This window comes from Jaculus jaculus, chromosome 6 (genome assembly GCF_020740685.1).
Source record: "Jaculus jaculus isolate mJacJac1 chromosome 6, mJacJac1.mat.Y.cur, whole genome shotgun sequence".
In the NCBI taxonomy this organism is placed as follows: Eukaryota; Metazoa; Chordata; class Mammalia; order Rodentia; family Dipodidae; genus Jaculus; species Jaculus jaculus.
Genome location: NC_059107.1, coordinates 126,335,477 through 126,363,318, shown reverse-complemented (window position 1 = coordinate 126,363,318; position 27,842 = coordinate 126,335,477). Strand labels below are relative to the sequence as shown.

General features: G+C 37.2%; 1 protein-coding gene across 1 annotated transcript in view; it reads right to left on the bottom strand.

The window, feature by feature from the left end:
- Tmtc2 (transmembrane O-mannosyltransferase targeting cadherins 2) overlaps positions 1-27,842 on the bottom strand; it is a 439,320-nt gene that overhangs the window by 229,379 nt on the left and 182,099 nt on the right. The window contains exon 2 of the mRNA XM_004650152.2: positions 26,421-26,991. Coding sequence (XP_004650209.2) covers positions 26,421-26,991 — 571 coding nt within the window. The remainder of the gene's footprint in view (positions 1-26,420; positions 26,992-27,842) is intronic.

Sequence of the window (27,842 nt, the reverse complement as noted above, 5' to 3'; positions counted from 1 at the left end):
AGGTATATGCATATATTAAGTAGGCAGGCATATGCTGCCATGGTCAGGACTAAATATCCCATCTTCCTTTGATTTACAGTACCTTCTCTAATCATTTATATTTGAAATCACTACTCTCCACCAAGAATATCTAATAGTCCTCTAAAGACAGCAAGCAACCACATGACTGGTGACAACAGCCTGATGTTCATCACTACAAAAGATGAAGCATTTTTACCATCTACATGGAAAAATCACCTGAGTCATATTAATATTTTACTATTCAAAACTTCAGTGTCCTCACAATACTAATGGGCTTTCTATAGGTCTAGAAATCACCCTAATTCACATATATCCTCATAAAGATGTATCTTAAGTACTCAGCATAACCCCCAGGACTCCATTGCACATTAATCTCCACTTTCTCAACACTTTTCAGCTTTTAATTCACACAACTTATATGGAAGTTATCAAGTATTGTAAAGGTCAAGGCTGAAGTTGTTATGAGCCCCAAGGTGACACCAGCATATAATCTCAGTCTTATTATCATATTCTTAGAGAAATTTATCTCACAGTACCCACAAGATTTCCAGCTCTGAAAAGAAGAATGTGGTTTTCTTCATTGATATTCACAATCCACACTAAGTAGACCAGTGCCAGGCCCAGGAATGGCAAGCATTATTAGATGAGCGAGCATAGAAATGCCTGAACGAATGAACAAACACAAACAACAAAGAGAACAGGTTGGAAAGGGGTTGAGGATAGCTTTAGGAATAACGGACTCTTGCAATAATAAAGACCCCAATTGGATCCTTACTGTTCACATATGAGCTCTCAATACATAGTGATTATGCTGTTTTGTTCTCCTTGGCTTAAGTAACACATAGTTAGCTATGGCCCAGAAATATTAAATGGGAAATTAAATAAATAATATTATATTTTATAAACTATGTGCTGATTTGAGTAGCATGAGGAAATGTTAACCCCTAATTACATAGTAACCAATGTGGTTATTAGATGGAGTCTCTTGACGTTGCTAATTGTTTTCAAGTTAATCTCATTTTACTGACTATATCCACTGAATACTGATGCTAGATTTTTGGATATGACCAAGAGAAATCATAAAATGCTAAGAAAAGGTAAAAATTCTTGACATTAACAGGAAAGAAAAAAGTATATGCTATGGTTATTATCTACAATGAGTTTGAAACTATGGAGAACAAAAAAGATTGGTACCAGTTTTGCTATCACACATCAAATTGCAAAAGTCATGGCCACAGAATGAATGCTTCATTAAACTGAAAAATGTATTACATTTGTATATGCATGCGAAAGAACAAAAGAACACAGGACATCTAGGGTTCAGTGCCATCTGTGGTTTTAGGCATCTACCAGGGACTGGTAAATTATGGTCTGTTGATAGGGGAAATTTCCATAAGAAGGAGCTTCTCTCTGGTGAGATTTTTTTTAAGTGGTCATGGCTGAGCAATACTGTAGCTTAGTTTCTTTTACATATATTTTGCTTCAGTGTTTTAATAACCATTTTGTTTATATAACAGCTTGGCACTTAATTCCCCCCTTATAGCCAGTACATTAATTTGAAATTTGAAACGAAGATAAAGCATTTAAAGCCACTTAGGCAAATAAGCCTTACCCCTTCCTGAAGAAACAACTTCCAATATAATTTTAAGTATAAAGCCAGTAATCTTAAGTATAAAGCCAGGTTAAGTTCCTAAATTTTATGACTATATCTAATTATAGAAAAAGAGAAGAGCTCAGTGCCTTAAGAAGAGAAAGATGAAAAAGAAAGAAACATTTAAGGAGGGAAAACAAAGTGAGAAACAGAGTAAGATAGGAAAATAAGACTTTGATTTGCAAGTTTGACTGAACAAGATGACAAAACTTCAAATCTTTTAATTCCTCAGTTGTTTCTACCTCTAAATGAAATTAGTTAAAATACCTACTTACCTCCCTTGGGTTTTCAGGAGGTAAGATGAAGGGTTAGGAAGCTTTGTCAAACAATACAGTTCCAAATAAAGAGAAGAGATTACTGAGGAGACAGGATATTCTTAAAATAGCAATTGTCAGTTTTTTCAAAAGAATGCAGTCATGGAAAATGTGATATGTACTTGGAATCTCAGAAATTGGGAATCTGAGGCAAGAGAATGTTGAGTTCAAATTTAGCCTAGGCTACATTGCAAGCATAGGGCCTGTCCAGTATAAGACACTGTCTCAAAGAAAAGAAAAAGTGATATACTGTGGAATCTAAGAAGCATCTACAGATCTAAGTATTTATTAGACAACGTTCTATACAGGAAGCTACTTTTAACATTTTCTGTAACTATCTACCAAAAATCTAGCCCCAGCCACTTCCACAGTCCCTCACATCTGTATGTTGTTGGCTCTAATCAGAAAAACTGTATTCTTACTTTTTACCCTTCAACACCGGGAGACATTTAATGCAGAGAATAAACATATCAAGTGCTGAAAATACACACATACACACACACACACATTATGTTCCTACGCATATAAACATGCACACACACCATAAAACCATACAAATGTTTTAAAAGCCAATCTTTTGCCAGGCATGGTGGCACATGCCATTAATCTCAGCATTCGGAGGGAGAGGTAGGAGGATCAGAGTTACAGGCCACCCTGAGACTACATAGTGAATTCCAGGTCAGCCTGAGCTAGAGAAAAACCCTACCTCATAAAGAAAAAAAAGCCAAAAACTTCATTTCTACATATCTACCTGGGATGTAAACATTCTAAGAGACACTATCACACAACTACCACCACCACCACCAACTCTGAAAAAGAAATCAAAAAGAATCCATGTTTTCTCTGTCTCACTCTCAAATAAATAATTAAAACACTTAAAGTATAAAGGATTCCTACATAAACCTTTGGGCTGGAGAGATGGCTTAGCAGTTAAGCACTTGCCTGAGAAGCCTAAGGACCCCCGTTCGAGGCTCGATTCCCCATGTCCCATGTTAGCCTGATGCACAAGGGGGCGCTCACATCTGGAGTTCGTTTGCAGCGGCTGGAGGCCCTGGCACACCCTTTCTTTCTTTCTTTCTTTCTTTCTTTCTTTCTTTCTTTCTTTCTCTCTCTCTCTCTCTCTCTCTCTCTCTCTCTCTCTCTCTCACTCACTCTCTCTCTCTCTCTCTCTCCCTCCCTTCTTCCCTCCCTCTTTCTCTGTCTGTCCTCAAATAAATGAAAAAATTAAAAAATTTTTAAAAAAGAAATCAAAAAGATATTAAAATGGTGAGTCATTTCTTTTTTTTTTTTTTTCTAGTGAAAGCTCTTTCTTAGGTATCCATTAAATCCCATATTCATTTCTAGGAACAAAAGATTTAAAGCATTAGGATGAATAAATATGTTTAATATAGCAAGATCCTTAGGGGAAAAAGAAAACTAAACATATTCACACCTTTTACTGTAAGCTAAGTTTCAGAAGTCCATCCATTTTCACAGCGGCTCTGGACCAGAGGAAGCTACTCTTGAAAGCACCTTTGGCTTACTTGCTTCTCTGAGGGCCAGAATCATTACTAAAGTTACTCTGAATGAATTCAGTATCTATAGATGAACCATAGTGTTAAACAGGATTTAACTTGCTTTGAAAACTTTAAGGTAAAGAAGATGCTACTAATACAAAGTGGGATAGGAAATACATGTCCTCTACTGAAATGGTATAAAACATAAATGGGAAAATAACGATTTTGTGCTCCTGGCTTTAGACTTGTCAAATTATGTTGCTCTATGTCTTAGTTCCTGCAATAATAAAAGTAAAAACACAAAAGCAAAATTTAATCTATTATTATTTTTTTTTCTTTTGGTTTTTGGTTTTCCCTATATAGTCTCAGGGTAGCCTCAAACTCATAGTGATCCTCCTACCTTAGCCTTCCAAGTGCAGGGATTAAAGTTGTGAACCACCATGCCTGGCTTAATCTATTAATTTTAACTTAAAAGTTAAAATAAAAAAGTATCATCCTCAGAACAAACCCATTAAATATCCAGATACAATTAAAAATGAATGTGAAAGTTCTTTGTAAAGTGCATACAACTTATATAAAATGGAATGATTCATATTACTAAATCTCAGGAGGATCCAATGACTAACATATGTTGGTTTATCAACTAACATAAGAAGATCAATGTCTGCAAACCATAGCTCAAAGCACAGCATTCCCATTTGTTTGCATATCAAGAAACATCAGAGTTGACTAATCAGGGAAGAGTCCATCATCCTCACAGTAGCAAGCATTCGCTTCTGGTTTTTCACAGAAAAAGATCACAGGCTTCACATATTCAATAGCAAGCAGGGCGAGTTTAACATGTGAACATGATCTCCTTTGGTCTTTAAAACATCTCGCACAGAAAATGAAAAATTTACCTTAGAATTTAAGAAAATCATACTATTCTTCTTGAAGGGAGTAAGAGATTAAAATGAACTTCTGATTATGTGCATAAAATAATAGCACAGCTAATATAAAAATGGCATGTATTCATTAAAATAAGAAAACAGAAATAATAAAAGATTATATTTCAGATAATCTATTGAGTAATAACCATTCTTAGGAAACAATGGGAAGATAACTTAGTCATGATAAAGGAGACAGGCGGGAATATTATTTTAAACACAAATTCCTCTAAAATGTTAAGCACAAAATATACATGTCTCCAGTGTGCAGTTAATACTTGGCCTTCGCAAAACATTACTATAGGGCTGATATGTAGCTCAAAATTTTGCTCAGCATGCACAAAGCCCTGGGTTTGATCCCCAGCAATGTATAAACCTAGTGAGGTAGCACATGTCTATAATCACAGGAGGTGAAGGCAAAAAGATCAGATGATCAAAAAAAAAAAAAAAAAATGAAAAAGTGATTATCCTAATGCTTTAAATCTTTGGTTCCTAAAAATAAATGTGAGATTTAACAGATACATAAGAAATATGTTGTTCCAGTTATTTCAAAGACCAAGTTATGAGTTCACAAAGACATAGATTAGCAATAAAACTGTTTCAATTATGATTAAAATAGAATGATATAATGTGGTCCTTGAAGCATTCTCAGGCATGCTCCTATTAGGAAAATATTCTCTTAGAGAGGTTAAATGACTTGTCGAAAATTATACACGCAGGTAGTGGCAAAACCCATGTGAGAACTAGGGCCTTCTGATTAGAACCACAGGGTTCACATCATTATGCCATATGGTCGTACTTTTCCCAGCATGTTCCCTTTATCTCCAAAATCACAACTTCTCTCAAATGTCTAACATGTTTCAGAGGCTTTTGCGTAATTAATCTGGGGAAGGGCTTACCAGCTGGACGCAGAGGTGCCGGTTCAAACAACCTTTATATAAATCTAATGTAAATCAGCTAGTGTCTTAATGGCATATTAAATTTTTATAGAATCGTTCTTCCATAATTAACTTTATGTAATTGCTCTTTAATAGTTGCTAAGTAGTGAATTTGCCTCTAGGAAGTAAGCCTGATCATGTTCTAGAATGGCCATTTCTTCAAGGAATAAAGAAACATTCCAAATTCTGTCCTCCTCATAAGTAAGTACAGTTTGTCCAAAATGTTTAGATTTTTAAATAGGTAATGGAAATACAAGAATTTCCAAGCATCTTTGTTTTTTGATAACAGAGGTACTGGTCAAAGCTAAAAAGATGCCAATTTTGTATTGGAAATTCAGCCTAATTATTGCTGCATTCATATGATAAATGTAAAACATTGTCAAACAAATATAAGGGAAAGGAAGTGCCCACATTCTTATTTCTACTGTAAGCCACTGGCACTCAATGATAGAGCAAGAACTATAAGGACTAAGCATACAGCCAAAAAAGAAATTGAACACTGACATAAGACCCCTCCCTAGGAGACCGTATCTATGTAAGGCTGATAATTTGTTATCATTCTGCAAAAGCAAAGTAAGTATACAACCATTCTGACACATATGTAACAGAAGATACCCCGAGTACTCAAACACCATCAACAATTTGTTAACCAATAAATAAGACAGTAAAATGTGTTACAGGCACAAGGGAAAGCACAAGTGCATTTCATTAAGACTTTACCAAGATTTACTGATTCACATTGCTTAATATCAAACTTGCCCAACACATACCCACACACAAACCCTGCATCTTTGAGAAAGTTAATTACAAGTCAAATACCAGGTAAGATTATGGGGAAAGTGCAAAATTGAGAATATACTATAAACCAAGAAACTGTGTGCTCTCACTGGAGTAATTTGATATTATGAATTATAACCTATGTTGTAGTTACCGTCATGTTGATTGACCAAAAGGAGCTAACGGAGGCAAAGTTTTTATTTTGGCTTAGAGTCTTGAGAGGAAACTCCATGATGGCACAGAAAGCATGGCATGACCACAGGTTGGATATAACTTCTGTCACAGAAGGTGGAAAACAGCAGCAAGAGAATTAGCCAACTAACATTGGCAAGCTGAGATTAATAAACCTCAAGGTCCCCCATACTGACACTCTGCTGAGGGCCCAGAATTTAAAAACACATGAGTTTATGACAGCCATCTGATTCAAATCACTATAACCTTATAAAAATATTTTCAAAAAAAAAAAAAAAAGCAAAAAGGCCTGACCTGAACTGATGAGATAATCAATGCTTTTATCCCATCAGCATCTGTCCCTATGGAAATACTAAATGTTTCTTACTGCAAAGGTACATAATGATGCATAGCTTATGTACTCTGTGGTTTTGGGTAATATTTTTGTAAAAAATGAGAATCATATTGGCCTCATGGGTTTTACATATTAAATCAGGAAATGTAAGCCTTTTCATATAAACATACAAAAACTCAGACATCACAAGTAGCCTTTAAAATACACACCTTTCATCATGTGCAGTTTGAGATCCCACCAGCTACACAAAAATTAATTACATGGTATGAAAACATTAGTCATCAACGTTAAACAATTTGTAATTGTGCGTGTGTGTGTGTGTGTGTGTGTGTGTGTGTGTGTGTGTACTGTGTTTGGTACGGTATGCACATATGGATGCAGATTACATGGGCCCTGTATTCACACATGTGGAGGTCAGAGAACATTAAGTGTTCTCTGTGGCTCACCCATGGAGACAGATTCTCTTCTGGAATTTCAAGCTCACTGACTCCCACAGTCCCCATCAGACTAGATGAGTAAAGAGCACCAGCAATTCTATGGTCACCTCCCACAAGGCTGGAGTTACAGGTGCACATGGCCATGCCTCACTTTTTATGTGGATGCTAGGTATTGAACTCAGGCCATCTCATGCCCTCATGCTTGTGGCAAGAGCTCCTCTTACCTGTTGAGCCCTCTCCTCAGCCCCTGTTTTGTATTTTTAATGAAATTTTCAAGAAAAGAGGCTTTTGTTGTTGTTGTAGTTTTGTTTTAATCTGAACTACACAGCCACCTCTTAGTGTGCTCTCAGCCTTTACCACCAGAAGCCAGGAGGAGTGTACTATCAATGTGGTTAATAAGCACTGTTGCAATAGTAAGAAATTCAGAGAAAAACTCAACACAACTAACTCCATATAATCCTTATGGGTATGCTTGTGAGTATTTCAGAGGGGGTAAGGAAAGCTAAGCGCTCAAGAAGCAAACCTAGTCAGACCAAATGCAAGGACACATATGAGCAAATTTCTCCTTTAAGGCTGCCAAAGAAAATGCTATGCTCGTGGAGGCCAATGTGATGCTCAAACTTGGCTAACCCACCATGCAGAAGGGAATGCCAAAGAAAAGACACTTGGTAGATCACTAGTGAGCAGACATGCCCATGCACACACATACAGTAGCAGCAGTGCTTTCAATGGCTGTCCTGTATGCAGAGGGGAAAGCAGTATACACACGAGTGTGTACACACACACACACACACACACACACACACACACACACACACACATATAGTACAGCAGTAGCAAGCAACAGTACTAACCTAATTTCTCAAGGTCAAACTTACTGACTGAGTGATTTGGGTAAGTTCAACAAACATCTTTTGAAAATGGGGCATACACAGTGAAACATCAGTGTTAGCATGATGGTTGTCAGAAAATAAGTAACAAATAAATAAATAAGAGTTCACAGTCACCCTGCCCCTGGCTCTATGTGGACATGGAGAGGCAGAAAAAGAGGATGGGGGACAGGAAGCACTCAAGCAGAGGGAGCAGGTATTGCTTTACTTTCTTATTCTCAACATCAAGAAGGGTGGAAATCAGGAGGTAATCCAATTTTTAAGTTAAAAAAGAAAATTAAAATGTGACAAATTTCTTTTCCCATGAGGAATTGAATGAAAAAACAGAAGTTGATTCACAACCCAAAAGAAATGCATAAGCACAAAACTGTCTTGATTAAAATTACAATTAGAGGGCTGGAGAGATGGCTCAACAGTTAAGGTGCTTGTCTGCAAAGCTTAACAACCTGGGTTTTATTCCCCAGTACCTACATAAAGATCGATGCATAAAGTAGCACATGCATCTGGATTTCTCTGAAGCAGCTAGAGGACCTGGCATGCCTATGCTCTCCCTGGTTGCCTCTTTCTTTCTCTGCTTCCAAATAAAATAAATACAAATATGTTTTAAAAAGTGAAAATTAGAAAGAACATCTACTTTCATTAGAACTGTGGAAGAAAAACAGATCCAGAAGGCGGGGGGCTTCACAGGCATGTGTGTGTATATATGTATGTATGTATGTATATGTATATATATATACATATATATATATATGCACATATATATGCACATATATATATGCACACACACACATACACATACATACATACATACATACTCACACACACACGCATACACTGAGACCCTTTCTTTGCTATGAAAAGCTCTGAATCCTTGAGAAAATTATTTTATTTTGATAAAACTCAGATTGCTATATCTATATTTTACCTGTCACAGAGGTTAATAATCCATATTCTAACAGAATGGAACAAAATAATACACAGACAGTTCCTGAGTATCCATGATCCTAATAGTGTTTTTTATTATTATACCAGCTCTGTGTATATGCAAATGAAAGCTAATGGATTCAGCTGCGTTATTTATCATCCCTCTTAAACAATATGGAAGTCAGTGCTGCCATGGAGAAGATTATACTGCAGAGTACAAGAGAATCAAAGACTACAAATTATCCTGTCCAGGAACCAGAAACTTCAGGCTGCTGCTTTGACAACTTAAATTCAGCCCTTTCTTCACTCAGCCAGCCCATTTTCCAGTTGCCACATCCATACTATTTTTTTTCTTTCTTGCTTGCTAGTTTACCTCTAGAATATGCTTATTTTGGATCTATCCTACCTTTCAAGTTAGAGTTGTTTGCCATTTGAGTGTTGTTCAGATAACAAGAAATTAAAGCCATATTCTGTGGTCAAAGAAATTCGATAACTTTTTTTTGTTTTTCATGGTAGTGTCTCACTCTGGTCCAGACTGACCTGGAACCTGGAATTAACTATGTAGTCTCAGGGTGGCCTCGAACATACAGCGATCATCATACTTCTGCCTCCCGAGAGCTGAGATTAAAGGTGTGCACCACCACACCCAGCTAAACTACAATTTTTTAGACTCAAGTAGAGGAATTTATAAAGAGCTGTGAAGAAAGCTCATTCAGTAAAGCTCTTGCCTTATAAGCAGGAGGGCCCAAGTTCAATTCCCAGAACCCACATAGAAAAGATGGACTTGGCGACTTGTGCTTATAATCCTAGTGTCAGGGAGGAAGAGATAGGTAGATCTCTTGCTAGCCAGCCAGTTTAGCCTACTTCATGAGTTTCAAGTTTCAGTGAGAGACTATTTCAAAACAGGTGACTTAGACTTGAGGAAAGACAGCTGAGGTTGTCTTCTGTCCTACAGATATACACATACCTACACATTCATGTGTACCTGCACACAGTTACACATATACAGGCCTGAACAAATACCTGTGGTTATAACTAACAAGATGAAAACCTACCTGATATGAACTGTGAACATCTAAAGTTTTTCTTCCTCCTGAGTGTCTGATGACATGCTTAGCTTGAAAGTAGTGGAGAAGACCAGCTTCCCAATCAATAATCAATTAATTCTCCACCTCTACACCAATATGAAGCCTGGATAATCACAAAGAGCTCCATATTGAGGGATAACCAATTGTGAACAGCACACTGCTGTTAAAAGTTCACCAATTTAGGACAAAAAACACTTTGTGATTTTAGCCTCTTTATAGTAAGCTTATAGCAAAATAATGCTGCTGTTTGGATGTAACTTTAAATTTAGCTGGACACAGGGATGACAAAAGCCAAAGATAAAGCCTTATGCAGCTAGTCTGGGGGAGGGAAGCGGAGGGCCCTGGGGTAGGGAAATGACAAAACAACAATTCAACTTCAAAAGGAAACTTGGACTTATTAATATGGTAAAAGTGAAACTACCAGAATTTTTTTTTTAAAAAAAAGGTGGAATCACAACAAATGATGAACATCAATAATGGGTACATGGAGTTTCCTTTCCAGTCTCTAGTTCAAGTCTAGCTGGCTGGCTGGAAATGTCCATATTTGCAAATATATAAATATTAAAGGAAAGGAAGCAACAGTTCTGATGACACAAATGGTAGATCTGGAGATAGGAGGAGGTGCAGGCTACTTCTTGATTTATACTCTCAGCTAATTATGAGCTTAACTCCTGTAGACCAAAATCCTGCTAATAGAGAGTATGCCATGTAGATGGAAAGTTTCCAACATCATTCCTGTCCTTTCATCAAGCCCTTTATTTTAATAACAACTATATGAAGTTCAATAATATGAGGTGGAGAATGACAATCTCATGGTGTACTAGGGGGTCTCCAATATATTCATCAAAAGCCCTGAGAGCTTGCTTCAGTCTCCTTCATGGCACCTCCCCACCTCCTCTCAACACACTTGGGGAAAAAGTAAGCAAACTAAATTATTCTTTCAGTAGCTTCCAGTTTTATGCTATAATCTCCAGCTTAAAATAAGTTACCAACAAGTAGCTGCTGACCACTCAAGTTTGTTTTATTAAGAGAAAACTAATGATGGATTCTGAAGTCTCTTCTAAAATACATGGCTACTCCCACCTCACCTCCACATAACATCTGTCAATTAAATACAATTTTTAAACATTGGATTTTCACAAAACAAAACCAATTTTACTTACTTGTTTGTCTCAGCATGCCAATGTTACTAAAATTTAATTTTAATACTTTCATCTGAATAAGGTAGCATTACTACAGTTCCAAGTATTTGTTGAAATTTCTGTCAGCTAGAAAATACTATTGCTGTAAAGACAAAAATTTCTACCTTTTATGTGCTCCCTAGGAGGTAGGAAAATGAACTAAATGGCTAAAAAACTAATAATATAATGTTATATATGTATATGTGTGTGTGTGTGTGTGTGTGTGTGTGTGTGTGTGTGTGTGTGTGTGTGTAATACAGCTTCAATGTTTCTGTGCAAATGTTTGCATAATAGAAATTCTGGAATCAGCTGCAGTAATACTACCTGTCAGGTTGGGAAAGGATGAGAGAAGAGAGGAGCATTCACCTTCTGGTGGTAACAGTGATTCCTTTTTCTTCAAGGAATGAGCCTTGATTGCTGCAAGCAATTGCAGCCATTCATCTAATCTTTCTGACTTGAAGTCTGGTTAGAATGAAACATATAGGAAACAGGATGGTTGGGTAGAGAATAGGAAAAGTCTGGCTTTCCTAAGCTTCCAGATATATATGCAACAGCACCCTCCTGAGCCCAAAGGGGAAAAAAAGATCACACTATAAAAGTGTGAGATGATGGCTAGATATTATACAGAGAACAATTATGCACTGACCTATACACTTTTTTTTAAGGCAATCAAACACAAGATAAATTATCCAGTCATCCTGTTCAGAAGAATTATACTTGAAAAATGCATTTCTTCAACTTTCATTATCAGAAGTGGTGAAGAGGACAGCAAACATTCCACTCTTTGTGGATGGAAAGTTCACTATCCATCCCTAGAACTTATCTGTGGCTTAAGAATGGCTACAGGCCAGCTTACTGGATGCTCCATAAAAGAACAGATAATAACCTCATAAATACAAAACTGAGGAAATTAATGATATTTATTATACTAGCTATGTTTGAGTCACTGAGACAGAATACCTCACACTCTCAGAGGGATGTCAGTACACTATGGTGAGGAAGGCATGATGGGGTAGATCTGTGGCAATGGGACCATATGGCAGGGGCTGTTTGTATTGCTCACCTAGGCTATTTAGTGTGGTAAGGACAAAAATTAGGATACAAGTCTGGTACCATGGGGCATGCACAAATCCAGAGTGCTTGGGAAGTAGCAGAAGAAGAATCTGGAATTCAGTCTCAGCTACACAAAGTGATTGAGGCCAGCCTAAATTATATGAGATCCTGTCTCCAAAAATCAAAACCAAATTCAAAGAGACAGGGAAAGAAAGAGAGAAACAATACTATGCTCAAAAGTCTGCCCCAAGCTGGAGGGATTGCTTAGTGGTTAAAGCATTTGTCTGCAAAAGCCAAAGAACTCAGGTTTGATTCCCCAGAACCCACGTTAGCCAGATGCACAAGGTGGTGCATACGTGTAGAGTTCGTTTGCAGTGGCTGGAGGTCCTGGCACACCCATTTGATATCTCTCTCTCTCTCTCTCTCTCCCTCTTTCTCTCTGTCAAATAAATAAATAAATGTTAAGAAAAAAAAAATTTTAAAGAAGTTTGCCCCCAAAGTCAAAACAGAATCACTAGTTAGAGATAAAATTTTCAAATACAGGAGATTCTGGGGACATTTCACATTCAAATCATACTACCTAACATAAGAAAGGAAGTTGAGTATAAGTGAACATTTAATATAATCATACCTAAAATTGCATGATAAATATTATCTCCTTAATATATTATATCCTTATTATGCTATATCTTTAATATCCATGAAAATATAACATGATGTTCACGATGTTCATTAATTTACCCAAGATCACACCGCTAGAAAATGACTGAGTTCCTATGGAAGTCCACTTGGGCATACTCCCATGCTGTAACTGTTCCACAATGGCATATCACTTCCTTGTTTCCAAATTACAACAGATCACTTAAAGCAACTGGCAGTTCTTTTAACGGCATTATAGATCATCGTCATTATATTATGCCATGAGAACATAGGAAGAAGGAAATTTCGCACAATAGAACACATAAACTGAAAAAAAAAAATTGCCTGAATCTTCAAACTAGGAAAAACAAACATGCCACACAATGTGGAATTTTTCATTTCCTCACAGTTATGGAAATGTGCCTAAATCATTCATGACTTAACTTGACTACATTACTGATGCTTAATGTGAATGTCACTTTTCACGGAGTAGAGAGCACACAGGCTCACACATAAATTACATTGTAGAATGGGGTCACTTACAGATTAAATGCTCTCCAAAAGCTGAGTTGGCATTACAGATTCAACAACTTTAAAAAGTACAAAATTAAAACATTCTTTATTTTACTTTGTTTGTTTGTTTATTTTGAAATGGAGTTTCTAACCTGGAATTCACTATGTTGTCCCAGGCTGGCCTCTAGCTCACTCACAATAATCTAACTGCCTCTACCTGACAAGTACTGAAAGTAAGGGCATAACCATAAGGCCTGGCTCATTTGCCACATTTTAAATATACAAATCTACTTATTTTTAAATATTACAACTGATATTATATGTAATCAAGATTTCTGTATAAATGTACCTTGTCTGTTAAAATGTATGTTTGCATCTATGCTCAGGAGCATTCTACAACTTCTCTTGTAATTTCCTTGCTAGAATTTGAAATCAAGACTCGGACATGAACCTATTGAAAATAAGAACTGTTCCTACTCTGGAAAAAAAAAAAAGGAACTTGTCTGAACTTTATATGTAGTCATATTTTAATAAAAATTTCCAGATATGTTTCCCATTTCTTCACTTACTGAACACTAATTTAACCATTTTATTTTAATTATAGTCTTTTTATTTTTAATTTCTATTTATTTATTTATTAGATACAGAGAGGGAGGGAGAGAGTGAAAATGGGCACATTAGGGCCTCTAACCACTTCAAACAAACTCCAGGTACATGTGCCATCATGTGCATCTGGCTTACGTGGGACCTGAAGAATCGAACCTGGGTCCTTAGGTTTCATAGGCATGTGCCTTAACCATGAAGCCATCTCTCCAGCCTTATTTATAGTTTCTAATGTCCTTCATGTTCCCCAGCTTGTCCTGATAGCTTTCATTTAACTTTATAATTGTATGGGAAAATGACATTCATATAACTAAATATACACATTAAAGATTCTCCTATAATGTCAAAGACAATCATGATGTATTTTATTTTTCTGAAATTAAATGAATAACCATGTAGAAAAGGAAATAAAAATGCCATTTGGAATGGAAGCACTGACTTCACTAATCAAGGGTATAATTACTAAAGAAACATGTATTGAATTCCAAATTCACACTATTTCACTTGATATAAGAGTTATAATCAGACCAACAGAGCATGCGGGAGCCATCTGGTCACTGCAGCATTGTAAAGACACACTGAGAGGGAAAGCAAGGGCACACTGACCTTCCTGCCACCAAATCATCACAGGCTTTGACATGCCAAGGACCTGCTTTTCCCTCATGATCTCTCATAGTACTTTCTGAGGAAATGAATACTATGATTGATAGCTACGAAACCTGTATGTTTAAAGAAAGTAAACCTGTAACACTGTGCAACTTTCCATTACAATGCATTTTATATGACTATAACTATTAACATATTTGATCTAATAGCTTTATCTACTCCCCACCCCTTACCCCATTCATGCCCTGCAAGAACTCTCTGGTAACTCATGGAATCTGGCTTTCAATAGCTTAAATGTTGTTTGAAAAATCAACGCTATGTTAGCATTTCCATTGTTCCAGACATTTTCCTGGTAATGACAATGGATTTAAACTTCTGCAAAGTACATGGTTTTCTATGGGAATAACAGTCATCAGTGTGAGTGACCTAACAATGATGCGATTTCCATCAGTCAGGTTGATTCCTCTGAGATAGCAGGTTATCAAAATTGAGCCCAATGATGTCGTATGTGTCCCAGAGTGCTATAAGAACGGCACAGACAATTTCAATGAGATTCATTATTTATTCATCACAAGACCCAATTTGTGTGTCATTTTCATTGCAGATTTAACTGGTTGAAATTCAGTGCCAATAGAGTATTTATTCAGTAATGTAAAAAGGATGCTTTTTATGTGTTTCTTTCTGTCTTCTTGTATGAAAGAAGACAAAACAAAGAGGGATTCTGTACTTGTGGCCATTCACAAGCACATCTCGATGTCGTTCAGCTGGAAGGATGTACACAAGAAAACGCCCTGAAGGACTCCCTGCATTTCTCATTAGGACTGTATGATAACATGCCAAATCTTACTCAGTAAAAAGTAACATAATATGAGTCTTCAGGAAATAAATGAGTTTTTAATACTAAAGAATGAAGATATGGGATACTCACTGAATGAATAAATATAAATCTCAACTCCTGAGTCTAATTCCCAGTCTCATCATAAAAGACCACTCCCTTAGGTTTAAAGGAATTACAGAGAGGTTGGAGTACCTCCTCTCACCCCCAAAACAGCCTGGAAGTGGCCTGCAAATCCCAGACTGCGTCCTTGGGCTAACCAAAGGTCAAATTCATGCAAAAATCACGAGCTGTCTTTCTACAATTTTTAAATGCTCCACATCATTAAACACACAAGAAGGTCATAAACTGCCTTTCCCAATTCTTTCCTCTGTAAACTTCACATTCACGATCTCAGAGAACCACTGTCCAGTGATCCACTACAACTTCCTGTGATTTTCCCTCTGAAATCCTCTCACTGAGCCCTCCACTTTTTGCTTCTCTATTTCCCTGTTCCACTGGAACAACTTGGCTCCAGAAGGTATTTCTTGCTCCCCCAGTTGAAAGTAACTTCCCCTTCCTCTAACTTCTCCTACCACCCCTAGTGCTTCCCATACATTATACCACTTTCCAGCTTGAATTTCCTTCTATATTTGTTCTCACTCTTCCCAACTATTCACTACTCTAAGAAGTACTTAAAATCAGATTACATACATTCATCTTTAAATACCCACAGCATCAAAGGTACTGCCTGGCACAAAGATGAAATTCTCTTTTTTAAATAATTTGTGAATAGATTCCTGTCCCAAGCATGAAGACCCAGCAGCATTAGAGAAGGTGCAATGGTCCTCTAAGTCCCATGTTTAAAGTACTCAACTTGAACCTAAACTGCAGATGGAATAGAAAATCATTTTAAATCAGCTAAGCAAAGAAGCCAACCTGCAGGAATAAAACACCTTATTAATCTTTGACTTTCTGAATTGTAAAGTATTTTTGAACCTCGACTTTATTTGTGGTGTTATCTGTTAGCAGTGTTGGCAGCTGTTCAAAGTCTTATAGTGCTACAGGTCATGAATATTAAATGCTACAACAACTTTACTGGGAGGAAATCCAAATTCATTTGCAAGCGCATAACAAATAGCCCTACAGTTTCAATAAGGTAAGGAAATACTATGAATAGAATAAGGTATCTTGCCATATCTAGATTCTCACAAAGTGTATATGAAGGGAAAGAAAATCCTATGAAATTAGTAGTGCTAGCAGTACTTGATGTAGAATGCAGATACACAGATAAATGCTTAAATGCTTAATAAGCAGCAATGGTGTATTTCATTCAGTACGAATGATATATGAGGGTCACAGCTTGATCAAAATCATAATCTTGTGTAGAAAGCAAAGGATCGAAGCCATAACTGATAGCAGTTTCCATATATGTCATCTCCAGCAGCTCATCAAATAAAGGTGCTTATGAACTCAACATACAAGTGCCTGCAGCTCCAAATCTCCTTTTTCATGCCCGCCTACACACAACAGACTCAGATGGGCAGAAGGACAATGTCTCATATAATTAGTGTTCAGACACTCGAAAACCCAAATCCATTAGGAGAACATGAACTCCCACCTTTAGGAATTATTCTTATGATAAGCTTTATAAATGTTTTGACAAAATGGGTCATTTGTTCGGACTGGCCTGATACTACATCCAAATGTAAAATCAAGCTTAGGTTAAACTAAAACAAAGATAAGCTTCAGGTACCATAAGCAATCTCCACACTGCACAAGTTTTTGTCATTAAAGCAAAAACAAAAAGTTATTTCTAGTAAAAGATGACCTATTTTTCAAAAGTGGCAATGTCTTCTATTCTTATGAATAATAACATAACTTTCCAATCTCTTTATGTGAAATAGGGCCACAAAATTTAATTTGAAGATAATGCACAACTTGGAAACCACTGTGACAAAGCAAAGGTGACCATTTTTAGAAAAATTCTTAAAAAGAACAAACTGAAAAGGTTTCATTTTCCAAATTATTTCAGGCTGCTAACATGGCCACTGTGACTATTTGATTCCACCCTCCTCCTTTTTTTTTTCTTTTATAATTTTCCACCTGTAACTGAATAAGTAATTATGGGGCTAATAAAGGGACAAAAGATTTTTCCACATTAAAACAGTTAACAGATTAAATAAGCACAGAAAATGGCTTCTAGGCAAGCAGTAACTGGTGTTGGGTAAGTTAAAAAAAAAAAAAACAACTTGCTTTTACTGATTTTATTACCCATATATCTCTGGGGTCATGGAAGGCTTACAAAAAATTGTGGGCAAATTAAAGTCTACTACTTTATTTATATGGCTACTGAAGGTATATTTTAAGGTTGTATTTTAAGGTTGTACTCCCTAGTTTTTGAATGCACAAAGCTAAGGAAAAGAAAGTAGTATAAGGAATGCTAAAATAATCATTTGGTGAAAGATCAAGCATTTATTTTTCTAACAATGTGTCTCCACTTTATGTTTTCATTTCTATTTATGTGTGTTGTGCATGTAAATGCACCTCTTTACATCTCACTTTATATGGGTGCTTGAAATCAAGTCCAGACTGAAAGACTTTAAAAGCAAGTACCTGTAACCATTAAGCCATCTCCCTAGTTCTTGGTTTCCACTTTTATTCAAGACCCCACTAACATAGGAATGAGATTCACATTGAGGAAAAGAAAGTATATAAGACTTCACTTTGGGCTGAGAAGATGGTTCATTTGTTAAAGGTTTTACCAAGTCTGTGGGACCAGGTTAATTCCTCAGTACCCACTTAAGCCAGATACGCAAAGTAACGTATGTATCCAAAGCTCATTTGCAGTGGCAAGAAGCTCTTGTAACACATTCTTTTATTCTCTCTTTCCTTCCCTCGACATCACTTTATGATCACTGCCACATACATTAAAGGTTATATCTTAAGTGTGAATTTCATAACTCAATAAGTACCTTTTACATGTCAAATATTGCACAAGAGAACAGAAGCTCATAAACTACAGTCTCAATGAAAATAGCTAAGAATGGTTCAAAACACTGATTTTTTGTTCTTATACATTTCTGATGAGTTTTCGCTTAATATTTTCTGAAAAATCCATCTAAGTATTAAATAAATTACAGTTTGTCAGTATTCAACTGTATTGTTTCACAAATTACATTACTTCTCTCAGCAAGCATTAGTTAAATAATTTATATGTGTTAACATGGTTAGCTCAATAAGAACAGTGTGTGGCAGGTGTAAACATTGAGTATTTACTAAATACTAAATAAAATGCCTACTATATGCCAAGTACTAATTCTCTCTCACACATAATTTATCAAATAAACCTAATTTTCATATGTCCTTTGAAAAAATGCTAAGGCCATATACATAATATGGTCATGTATCTCATTGTAAAGTCAAAACTCACAAAATTCAGCCATCTCTGAAATCTCTTTCTGGCCTTTACAACATTTGTTTTTAAATTGGTACCCAATAAAAACAACAGGAAATGTCAGAGAAAAATTCAGATTTCTGTCTTAGAAAAATCTCATGCACTACAAAATCGAAACATAATTTTGTTTTTGTAGCAATGACCCTACAGAGGAAAAATAGTAGCAGGACATGGCCTTCCATTTTCTAGGCCCTGGTAGACATGTGAGTTTAAGGAACAGAATATGAGGTGGACATAAATTACAAAATCAAAACAATCAGGACTTAATGGAGAATTAAGAGGACTACCATTTTTAGGCTTCAGTATTTGGCTGTTTCTATGATATGTAGATAGAGTTAAAATAGATAGAGTTAAACATTTATTTGCTACAGTTTTCTCTTCGTGTCTTATATCTTAAAGGGTCAAAGAAGTGCACATGATCTGGCAAAACATGATAACTGCACCGCAGAATTAATTAGTAAGATAATAAAGATGAGTATATTTTAAGAAGGTTGAGAAGGATCTTCTAAACACCTTTTAACCCAGTTTATTTAGAAAGAATTTCTTCTAACAAAGCATATGAATATTTTTTTTTTCAAGGTAGGGTCTCACTCTAGCTCAGGCTGATCTGGAATTCACTATGTAGTAGTTTCAGGGTGGCCTAAAACTGAGGGCGATCCTGCTACCACTGCCTCTCCAGTGCTGTGATTAAAGGTGTGTGTCCACCAGGACAATAGTGGCACACAGCCTTGGTGGGTAAACAGCAGCTTTCTGATTGGCTAAAAGATCTGCTCAATGTGGAAGAGCCAATGTCTGGAATTGGGAACCAGACCAGAATCCTATGGAGACAAAGATTAGGTTGCCAGTGTCAAGCTCTCACTAGTCTTTGGATAAAACAGGGGTTACTTATGTCAAGTTCTCCCATTTAAACTATGTTGACTCACTGACTCCATTAGAGAATTGGTTCTTTTTCAGAAGGTAACCAGACCTGAGGAGATAAATTCCCCCTTGCACTTCACCTAGCCACAGCTGAAACCACAGAGGAATTGGGAAGATGAGCAAGTGAGCTGCTTCCATGCTGAACCTGATAATCAGTGCAGGGGAAAGGAGACAGACCCTGAGGACACTCAATACTTACCAAAGCAGAGATACAGAGGCTCCTAAGAGCTCATCACTGAAGTAGATTTAAAACCCATCCAACATGGCTCAAGGAATTTTGTGGAAGTGGGAGCAGAAAAAATTTAAGAGCCACAGGACTAAACAACATGCCCAGAGTCATTCCCTTCCCACCAAAAAAAAAATAAAATAAAATAAAATAAATAAAAATCTGACTACTGCTCTCCATATCCCATATCCATGGGAATACCTAGAACCCCAAGGAAGAGGGTAACAAGGGAACCAACAAATGATGTACCCATATAAAATATGTGGGATGGAAGGATGGCTTAGGGGTTAAGGCATTTGTCCTGCAAAGCCAAATGACCCAGGTTCAATTTCTCAGGACCCACATTAGCCAGATGCATAAGGGGGCACACATGTCTGGAGTTCATTTACAGTGGCTGGAGGCCTTAGTGCACCCATTCTCTCTCTCTCTCTCTCTCTCTCTCTCTCTCTCTCTCTCTCTCTCCCTTTCTCTATCAAATAAATAAATAAATAAATAAGAAAATATTTTTTTAAATATTAAAAAATATGTTGTTAGTAATAAAAAAAAGTTGTGCACCACCATGCCTGGCTTTGAATCTATGTATTTTGTGACATAATACAGAAATCTGCAGGTTCCTTATGTGATCTGTGCCACTGTTCACAAACATCAGTCATAAGATGCTGAATAAAAGTTTGGTTTTAAAACCAAATACTTCAGCCTTAGTGGATTCCTAAGCAGTGTCCACCAGGACAATAGTCCTTCCTTACTTCATCTTAATTGCATAAAGGCAGATAAACACAGGTTTATCTTAGGGGGATAACTTGCAGATAAAGAATTACAGTAGTCATCAATACTTCTCTCTTTACAAATACCATATATCAGCTGCTTTCCAAAACTGGGCACCCCACTTCACTCTGAATACCTAACAGATCATCTCAACAACTCTAGCCGAGAGAAACTGCCTCCATTACTCAAGGAAGAGACACATCATGGAAAGAGTTCATGGTTACTCAAGCCTAATAGTTAAGATTCAGGTCTACACTCCATTCCATTGCACAGTTACTTCTGGTTGTTCACCATCATACCTTCAGAATATAGCAAAAAAATTCATGAGGGCTGGAGTGATGCCTTAGCAGTTAAGGCACTTGCCTGCAAAGCCAAAGGACTGTTAGATTCCCCAGGACCCAAGTAAGCCAGATGCACAAGTGGGGGGCACACGTGTCTGGAGTTTTACAGTGGCTGGATGCCTTGGCATACCCATTCTCTCCTTCCTTCCCTCTCTCTTTATACCTGTATATATATACACATACATATATATATATATTTATATACATATATATATATATGAATAATCTCAAATGAATGAATAAAAGTAAAATATTTTTAAAAAGAAAGATCATGACAGGGGTTGGAGAGATGGCTCAGTAAATAGATTGCTTGCTCCACATGTGTGAGGACCTGAGTTATAAACCCCAGCACCCATGCAAAAAGCCAGACCCTGTGGCAGGCATGTGTATTTCCAACATGTCTACTGGTGAGTCAGAAAATCTGCAGGAGAGAGGGCACGAATAGCCTGGCACACACAGCCTTGAACATGTGAGAACTCGCCTCGAAGGAGGTGGAGACAAGGGCCAGAACTTGAAAGTTATCTTACTTCCACCCACATATTATGGCAGGCTACTTCCACAGGAACACACAGAAACACACACATTTTAAATAAATAAATACAATGATCTCTAGGAAGTATCATAACTATAAATTCAGGGTTCTGGTTTTTTTTCATTTTGGGTGCCTTCACCTAGCTCAAAATTAAAGAAATGGAAAAATGATCACTACTCATCCATATAAGTTGATAGACTCTTCTATCCCAAGGTCCTCAATAAACTCACAGCCTAAAAGCTAATAATGACAGAAGGAGTTAAACTATAACAGCAGCTCTCAGAGGAAGGGTCTCACTCCCTCCACTGAAAGTTCAGCCATACTAAGTTTTTTCCAGTACACGGAGAAGTTCCTACTCTCTAGACTTCCTCTGTTAGTGGCATTTCTCACTTTTCTTAGGCTATCTCTGAAATGACCTGATGAAACACCATAAGTTTGGGTGAATTTTAATTTCTCACAAACAAATTATTTTCTAGGTATTTTAATCCAATTGTTGTCTGGTATATTCATCCAGTAAACAATTCTGTCTTTGAAAATATGCTTAAAGAACTGGAAATTTCTCAGAAGCTTAAAGATCCTAAAAGCAAGTGCTGAATTAACATATCAAAATAATGAGCTACTAAAATGGAATTTTTGCATAAGAAACATAATACCAACATGAGGTCCTAAAAGCTATTGAGCCTGCATCTTCAAACAGATTGCAACCTCCACAAGAACCATGAATTGCACTCATTCTCTTTGAATTTCCAATAAAGCAAGAAAGCTTGTTATTGTTGATGACATCATGTTAGGGAAAACAATTAGTCTCTTTAAATCTCCTTGAAAGAATTAAAAATGATTTGAAATTAAGAGCTTGACTTTTAAACCATATGTTGTTTTCAAGCATCAAATTCTAGGCAGAGTTTTCTTTAAAGTTTTGGCATTTAATTGAAATCATAAAAGAACTTCATTAAGCTTTGATTCCTAAGTTCTAACCTAAAGGTTATATTCCCCACAGCGCCAAAGCACAGCAGTGATTAGCCTGTCTATAAGGTGAAAAAAAAAAAAAAAAAAACATCGAAATTAAAACAAATAAAATTAACGCTTTTGTTTCCATTTTCCTCATTTTTTTCTTTAATTTCCAAACAATTCAATTTTAAGCAAAAGGAATTCGGAGTAGAAAAAGTAGTCAAAGCTAGGGAAATCTGACTGCTTCTTTATGCCAAGAGTTCAAACCTATAACCTTGCAACTATTCCAACTAACTATGGAAATTGAGGCAGGAGGTTCAGTTGACCCTGATGAGTAAAGAGCTGCTTGGGCAATATAAGAATTCCCACACCTCAGGGTTTATAGGCCCTAGGAGGAAAATTGCTACTACTGTTGCTTGGCTAAATGGATCTTTTGCCAATCAAACTATCTTCTAAGTCTTTATGTTTCTGCCCATAGATTAGTGCTGCTTTCAGCTTTGGCCACAGAAGCTTATTTTCAGTGTCTAGGGACTAGTAAGAGTGAATCAAGACTCATCAAAGTCCAGAGAGTAACTGACTATTTGAGTGCTTATCACTAAATGGGACATCTAAACCATCCTCTCCAAGGCAAGGAAAAACTGCAGAAGGCATGGAAAGAACGTATCAGGCTGATGGCTGTGCAGTGTTCTTTTATAATGCAATGTGGCTGCTGCCTTCATGAACTCACAACCACTACCTACCTGCACAAGACCTGGACCAATTTGGGCCTATCAAGGATTCCATCATGGATGGTGGAATAGCTCACAAGGACCTCACCACTACTTGAAGAGTTCTTGGCTGTTAAAGGTTGCTGGAGAAAGGAAGCCATTTTCTTCAGTGGTAAAGCAACTGATAAGTTATCCATGCTCATGTAATTAACATCCCACCCATGCTCACACAAGTAATCATAATTAAGCCCAATGGCTCACCGCCCCCACCAAAAAAAGGTCATCAAAGTTAAAAAGAATTTAAACTTGTTGGGAAGAATAAAGAGTTCAGTGGAAGTGGGTAGGTGATATGAGCAAGGAATGGGAGACAAATATGATCAAAATACACTATATACATATATATAATTGTCATTCGACAAATGAATTTTAAGGAAAACCATCACCATCTCAAAGGTAAGAAATAATAATAGTAATATAATAATTTCCTCTGTTGTGTCTAATAAAAAGGTAGTGAGCTTGCCTAAAGTATCACTGAAGTTTGCAATGCCTGCCATGTTTACTTTTAATCTGTACCTCTAAAACTGCACACAAGGTGAGTTTTCTGAGTGAAGGAAGGTAAGGAAATAGGAAGGTAACTAGTTTCTCAAGATGCCCATGACTCCTAACGAGGCTTCTTAGACTCCAGCATCCATTTTATTAAACTATGAGTCCTTATCCCAGGCAGGGCGGCTTCACTGAAGGTGGAGATTACTGAAAAAAAAATTGGCAGCATTGAAAAGCAACTGAATGCACAATCATCAAAAATTAATCCAGATGAAATTTGTAGTGGATTGGAGACTTTTCTGACAGCACCTGCCTTTTGCATCACGTGGCATCCCTGGAGCTGTGCTTGCCCCCACACCAGGCAATGGCCATGAACACTGCCTGAAGCCCACGGGTGAGATGAGGCTACTGAAAGAAGAGCTGCAATATTCTTACCCTACATACTAAGATTCCTGCTGCTAAAGAAACAAAATCACTGAATACAGCAAGGACTTTTAATATTTTCTTACATCATTCCTTAGCATGTTAGTAACAAAACAGAGTATCTTTGTACTGAAAAACATTAGAATATGTGACTTTAAAATGGTTGTTTAAATTGAGGGTTTGAATTTCATTTTAAAAAGGTTATTTTATTTGATTATTTATTTATTTATTGCTTGGTTTCTTGAGGTAGGGTCTCACTCTAGCTCAGGCTGACCTGGAATTCACTATGAAGTCTCAGGGTGGCCTCAAACTCATAGCAATCCTCGTACCTCTGCCTCCCAAGTGCTGAGATTAAAGGCATTCACCACCATGTCCAGCCTATTTTGTTCGTTTTTTAATTTGGCATTAGAACAGAATTTCCAACTGTTTCCTAAACATACTTCTAAAATTTTATGCTAGATGTTTATTTATGTAAAGCAGTGTTCTCTTCATTGAGTATTATAAAAGCAAAATATCTTTCAACCTGAAAATCAATGAAGGTGCTCTATATCTTGGAGCATCTAATACTCAACAAGATTTAATTCTTAATCAAAAGTAAATAAGCACAAATTGGCAAAACAAGCAAGGGTGCTGTTTTCCTGATGAACCAGATACCAGCACAAGGGGGAAGGAGACCAACACAGAGAAAAATAAATGCCTACTAAACCAGAGAGCCAGAGCCCTAGAGGCCCCCAACACCTCATCACTGAAGCAGACCAAAAATGAACCCAACATGGCTCAGGGAAATTCTGCGGAAGAGGGGGCGGAAAGAATGTTAGAGCCACATGTTGGGTCATGATATACAGAGACATTTATCATACCAATAACTGTGAGCTAACCCCACAATGCATAACCCATATACCTCAACAAGAAGGGGCCAATGGGGAGTGGGTAGGTCATGGATGAGCCTAATAATGGTACCAAACTGCCGGTACTTGCACAATAGAAAACTAATTTTTAAAAAAAAGTAAATAAGCACATCCATCTTATTAGTATGCAAATGTACTTATCTTTAATAAATAATAAAAGTATATATATATATATATATACATATATATATATATATATATATATATGTACATATATATATAAGACTTTTTTAAAAATAGATCTCTTGGTCTGGAGAGATGGCTTAGCAGTTAAAGGCACTTGCCTGAAAAGCCTGATGGCTGGGTTTGATTCTCAGTACACACAACATACAGCCAGATACACAAAGTGGAGCATGTGTTTCAAGTTCATTTGCAGTACCACTAGGCCCTGGTACACCCATTCTCATTCAGATTCTCTCTCCATCTCTCACTTTCTCACTTTCTTTCTCCCTCTCTCTCTCCCCCCTTGTAAATAAGAAAAACAATTTTAAAAATGAATTTCTTTATGGCTTATCAGTAACTATTACATATTATATGTATTTTATATGCATGGATACCCAGGCTTGTATAACCCTGTACTAGCAGAAAGGTATTCAGTCTCTTAAGTGTATGTGGATCTTCTACAAACATTGCCATTAATCCACCAGGGGAATCCACAAATGCTAGGCCCTCAGGCAGAGGTCTTAATTGGCCTCAGGGCAGAACTTATAATAACCACTTTCTGTTTTGACTCTTCTATTCTTATCCAGTCCAACAAGGAAAGGGTGAACATCAGTCACTGTTTAAGTATTTGATTTCCCAGTGCTCTACAGAGAGGGTTGTTTTCCAAACTCAGGAACAGTAATATTCACACATGAGGGAGGATTTCCCGTCCAGAGTCCAGCATCTACCTCAGTGATCAGCTGTGTTAGTTTAACAAATATACATCAGAAGCAATTATTAGATTAGAGTGAATTTGGCAGAAATAAAGAATGAATTAAATCTGAAATGATGCATACTCTTTACATGGCAAATTGTTTTTCTGTCACTTTTGAAATCATGAAAATATTTTTGGAAACCCAAGAAATAATAGAAGCAGTGACTGAAACACTGCTTACAGAAAGGTCAAAAAGGACAATTCTACTTACCCCAGATCAAAAGGAACTTATTTTAAATTCTCCTTGAAGAGGAACAAATTTGCTTTTTAAATGGTGGCAAAGAACTAGGCAAGTAGATTACCCAGTAATCTAATGCTCAGGAGGCAACAATCACTTACTTTGTAAATGGTAGGTAAGATCTGTTTCATTTTCAGCCTGTGAACGACAAAGACATCATAAATGGCTGAAACTGCGAGAACAGTCACTCCTTGTTCCTTCCACAGCATGCTGCACCCAGCACACAGCCCCGTGCCCAGGAACCAGCCCCAAGTCCTGGCAGAGCAGCCTCTTGTAGAACAGTGCTTGATGTAGCAGAGCAAGGAGAGGAGAAAGAAGAGACTGGCCCCAATGTCGGCCCTTCCGACAATGCCAGCTACTGCCTCAGTGTGGATGGGGTGAGAGGCGAACATCAAGCCAGCCATGAAGGTCCAGTATCCATCCCCTAGGAGGATCTTGGAGAAGCTTGTGAAGAGTCCAGTGACTGCTGCATGCAATAGGACATTAACCAGATGGTAACTCCAGGGGTTCAACCCTCCAATGGCATGGTTCAGTCGAAAAGAAAGAGTGCAGAGTGGCCGGTAGGATTTGTGGCTGCCACTGTGAGTCAGAAGTGTACCCCAAAAGTCATTGTAGAAAATATGTGTCCATGGAGTCTCCGGGAGAAGGTCCTGGTTGGTCTTGATAGCACGGCTGAAAGAAAAAAATGTTTAAGCAATATTTAAATATTAAGAAGTCAAAAAGGAAATACATAATATTGCTGAGACATTGTCTTCCTCAATAGCTTTGTTACTGATGACAGAAAGAGGAAGAGATGTATTGGACAGGTAGGGAGAATAGACCTCTTGAGTAAGCAGTCTTTGGCACCATTAACCATCCTGCTCCAACCAGAAGCCAGGGCATGTGTGCCTTCACTTTTTTTCTTCTTTTTTCTCTTTTCTTCTTTTTAAATCATTAAGCATTAACAAACTAATGAGCACATTTGTCTGGTGACATACCTGACCAGGAGCCTCACTGGCCCTGGCAGCATATACCGACATCCCAGTCTGATCACCAGGAGGGAGAGTTGCACAAATATGTCCTAGGGATTTATGGTTGAACCAGTTGGACTTAAATAACCCCTCTTGTTTATGTTCTTCGATTCTGTCCTGTCTCATCATTACAAAGCCTGCAGGTGTGTGTGAGGAGCTCCACCCTCCCACTACGCCTGGTCACTGAAATGCTGGAAAGGCGGCACAGGGGCCTCTCGTGGGGATTGATTTAAAAGGTCAACTTATTTTTCTAGTTAAAGGGCCCTATAAACCACAAGGCAAAAACACTCACTGGCAACCTGTTTAGTTCCCCTCTCTGCAATAGAGACTTTTTACTTTTGCTTCTTTCATTTCTCAATAAACTTAATATACTGCTTTTCTCTAACCTTTCTGCCTATAATAAAGTTTTCTCCTGTGAAACTCATCATTTACTAGAGAGACGTCTACCTAGTATTTCCCTTCTGCCTTTACTTCTCCTTCCTTAAGCCTTTCCCATTAAGCCCTCGCAAGAGT